Source organism: Lactuca serriola, chromosome 5, assembly GCF_051521515.1.
Source record: "Lactuca serriola cultivar US96UC23 chromosome 5, Lser_US96UC23_V15, whole genome shotgun sequence".
In the NCBI taxonomy this organism is placed as follows: Eukaryota; Viridiplantae; Streptophyta; class Magnoliopsida; order Asterales; family Asteraceae; genus Lactuca; species Lactuca serriola.
This window is the reverse complement of record NC_136412.1, coordinates 335,240,432-335,244,568: the sequence shown is the minus strand read 5'-3', so window position 1 is coordinate 335,244,568 and position 4,137 is coordinate 335,240,432. Positions and strand designations below refer to the sequence as shown.

Below are 4,137 nucleotides of genomic sequence, written 5' to 3'. Positions count from 1 at the left end.
TGGAAAGTGGTTCTTTTAGTTTATTCTAGAAGGCCCCACCAACACCACCCATAACTTCCTTCCCCCACTTTCCCATTCCCAGTCATCACCATTCACCACCAAGTCACCAACACGAAGCTTTGGTGATCGGCTTTGATATTGTCTCCGTTTTGCTTTTCTAGTACTGTGACAATGGCAGACATGATCAATGTCATTTACAAAAACGCAAACGAGCCGATTGAAGCTAGAGTAAAAGATCTTCTCTCCCGTATGACTATCAAAGAGAAGCTTGGTCAAATGACTCAGATCGAACGCAGCGTTGCCACTCCCGCCGCCATCAGAGATCTCTGTATAGGTGTGTTTAAATCTGTATATGTATATGTATGCTTATTGATCTTCCACTTCCCTTTTTACTTAAGGAATTTGAGTTTGTGTTGGCAGGAAGTGTGCTGAGTGGTGGAGGAAGCAAACCGTTTGACAATGCGACGTCGGCGGATTGGGCGGACATGGTGGACGGACTCCAAAAGGGCGCGATAGACTCGAGGCTTGGCATTCCAATCTTCTATGGCAGTGATGCTGTTCATGGCAATAACAACGTTTATGGCACAACTATTTTCCCTCACAATGTCGGCCTTGGAGCCACCAGGTTGGTGTTAAACATCGACTCTTACCTCCAGGATACATCCATGATCATCTTCATTGATGAGTGACGAATTTCAGTAGAGTAATTACTAATTAGATTCAATTAATTGCAGAGATCCCGATTTGGTCGAGAGGATAGGTGCTGTTACTGCTCTCGAAACTAGGGCTAGTGGCGTTCAATATGCATTTGCTCCTTGTATTGCTGTAAGTTCTCTATAATATGATCATCAATAATACGTCCACAGTCCACTACACAATCTAATTTGATGGATAGCCTGAGTTTTCAGCCATTTGAATGCCAGTTTCTCTAATCCTAGCAATCTCTCAAAGTAACTTAGCCTCTTAATCTTTCTGCTGATTAGTTGAATTGATGTTGATGGTATTGGTAGGTATGCAAAGATCCTAGATGGGGAAGATGCTATGAAAGCTATGGAGAAGACACCCAATTAGTTAGAAAGATGACTTCATTGGTAACAGGCTTGCAGGGTAAGCCTCCCCAAGACCACCCATATGGATACCCTTATGTGACTGGAAGGTAAACAAGAAACACCATTACCATTCTTACTTATTAATTATTATAACTTAACTTTTAGCATAAACTGATCATTTGATTCCAGGAACAATGTTATGGCATCTGCAAAACATTATGTTGGAGATGGAGGTACTGACAAAGGGAAAAACGAAGGCAACACCATCATCGATTATGAAAATCTGGAGAAAATCCACATGTTACCTTATCAAGATTGTATTTCAAAAGGCGTTTGCACTGTTATGGCATCCTACTCTAGTTGGAATGGAACCAAATTACACTCTCATCGTTATCTCCTAACCGATATTCTAAAAGAGAAATTAGGGTTTAAGGCAAGTAAAAAATAATACGTCTTTACTTTTGTTGACATTATTCTCAATTTATGTATGTTACTTTATATCCTTTAAAGTAATGAAAGAATTTATTATGTACAGGGTATTGTGATTTCAGATTGGGAAGCACTTGATCGGTTTCACAGTCCTCATGGATCAAACTACAGAAGTGCTGTTTTATCTGCAGTTAATGCTGGAATTGATATGGTAGAGTAAATTATATCTTCAAGATTCAGAAAATTTTGCACTTTTTATCTCCAGTTTTACATATTTGGAATTTGTAGGTGATGGTTCCATTCAGATATGAATTGTTTTTGGAGGATTTATCATATTTGGTAGAATCAGGGGAGATATCCATGTCAAGAATTGATGATGCTGTTGAACGAATATTGAGAGTTAAATTTGCTGCTAAACTTTTTGAATATCCAATGTCTGACAGATCCTTGCTTGATATTGTTGGCTGCAAGGTAAACTTTCATATTAATATGATTATATTGTCAATTTCTTTTTTTCTTTTTTGTTTTTGTTAAACATGATATAAATCATCAGCTTGTATAATCTGTTCAGCAACATAGAGAATTAGCACGTGAAGCAGTTCGCAAGTCACTTGTTCTTTTGAAAAATGGGAAAGACCCAAGAAAACCATTTCTACCATTAAATAAAAATGCAAAAAAGATTCTTGTTGCTGGAAAACATGCGGATGATCTTGGCTACCAATGTGGAGGTTGGACTGCTACATGGGAAGGAACCAGTGGAAGAATCACAATCGGTAAGTGGAAAGGAATGGAATGGCTCATTCCATTCCATACCATCTAATCATAAAGTAATTCCCGCTATTTTCAGGAACTACAATTCTGGATGCGGTTAAAGAAGCAATCGGAAACAACACCGAAGTTGTATACGAAGAAAATCCAACAACCGAAAGCTTATCCGGACAAGATTTCTCGTATGCAATCGTGGTGGTTGGTGAAGCGCCATATGTCGAATCCGGTGGTGATAATTCCGACCTCACGATTCCGTTTAATGGGGAGGAATTACTGAAGCTGGTGGCGTCGGAATCGGGGATTCCGACTCTGGCGATTCTGATTTCTGGTAGGCCTTTGGTTTTAGAGGCATCGGTTGTGGAAGCTTTGGATGGATTAGTTGCTGGTTGGTTGCCTGGGAGTGAAGGGAATGGAATCACGGATGTTATTTTTGGAGATTATGAATTCCATGGAAAGCTTCCTGTTTCGTGGTTTAAATCAGTTGATCAATTGCCGATGGATCCTCAACAAAACTCGTATGATCCTTTATTCCCAATTGGGTATGGTCTAAAATGTAAAAATTAAACATAAATGTGTTGTTGTTTGTCATAAGGTTATTTCTTCTTCTTGTTTGTGATTTAACGCTATCTTCATGTTATAAGGCTATATGTTTGGAGATTATGTTTTTTTTTTCTTCCCTTTAAATCTATGCCCAGATGTGGGTCGATTTCATTGAGAAGGATAGACTTTCCTTTACTTCCTTCTATTCTCTTCATTTCCATTTCCTTTAGAAGGTGTTTGGGATTTTATTTTGAATTTAAAATGATTTTTAGGCAAAATTATTTAAAAGTTATTAGTATTATTTTTTTTTAAAAAAGAAAAAAACAATTCTAACCACTTTTAGTTGCACCTCGCAAAACATGCACAACACTTGGTCTTTCACAGGTATCTTTATTTTAAAAGACTTCCGACTTAAAAACAGTTATACATGTGCTGCGGGGCGCAACAATGGACTCTCATCTTCAAACAACTTCTCACCTTACTTTAGGTTATATTATTCAACATAGATTTGTTTTAGTTTTTATCAACAACGTGTTTATTATTTTAATAATATTATGAATTATATTATAAATAATTCAAGTATACTTTATATAATTTCAAATTCGTTTGATAAATTTCATATAAATACTTTTTGTGTTACATTGTCTAAAACCAAATATAAATAAATTATAAAGTTAATCACTTAAATTACCAAATCTTTTAAAACTAATCGAAGAAATAACTGTCGTTTTGAAAATTTTAACAAAAAAAACATGTTTGCTAAATTAACAATTTTATTTGTTGTTATTTAGTAAATATTACGTTTAATTATTTTATATAAGCGTCTTTAAAGATCTTATAATTATAATAATCTTTATATTTTGATTTAGAATTTTTTTTTAATTATTGTATGGTTAATTTCAGTTTATTTCAACAGCTTGAAGGCGTTAAAAAACAAACAGACTTCTTATTGTAGTTTGTAGATGTTTGGTTCACCTCTTCTTATATAGAGGGTTGCACATGTGGTCAACATACTACATATATTTTAGTTTTGAAAAAACAAATACCACCTTATTGATTTGGTGGTAAGAAATTGATTTTTTTAATCTTTGGATTAGTTTTTGTGGCGAAGAAAAATCAATAAGTTGTCTTTTTTTTTTTTAAAAAAAAAGTGTTTGTCTTAGCTTATACATGCTTTAAGGGTTATTTGTCTTTAACAACCCAAAAAGTCATAGGTTTTGAAAAGTTAGAAATCATAACTTATTGAAATCTTTTTTTAGAGCATTGGGTGTGGGCAACAAGGTGCAACACCAAGTTGTGCCACCTCACATGCACATAAGCAAATGGTGTTATAACACAAAGTGGGGAAATG

At 35.2% G+C, this 4,137-nt stretch overlaps 1 protein-coding gene across 1 annotated transcript; it reads left to right on the top strand.

The window, feature by feature from the left end:
- Positions 1–2,906, top strand: LOC145055286 (uncharacterized). Its single transcript, XM_079003586.1, has 9 exons — positions 1–334; positions 421–625; positions 735–825; positions 1,011–1,156; positions 1,239–1,482; positions 1,585–1,689; positions 1,767–1,949; positions 2,050–2,251; positions 2,326–2,906. The coding sequence occupies exons 1-9, from the start codon at positions 172–174 to the stop codon at positions 2,808–2,810; spliced, it is 1,824 nt and encodes a 607-aa protein (XP_078859712.1). The 5' UTR covers positions 1–171; the 3' UTR covers positions 2,811–2,906.
- Positions 2,907–4,137: the final 1,231 nt, after the last annotated feature.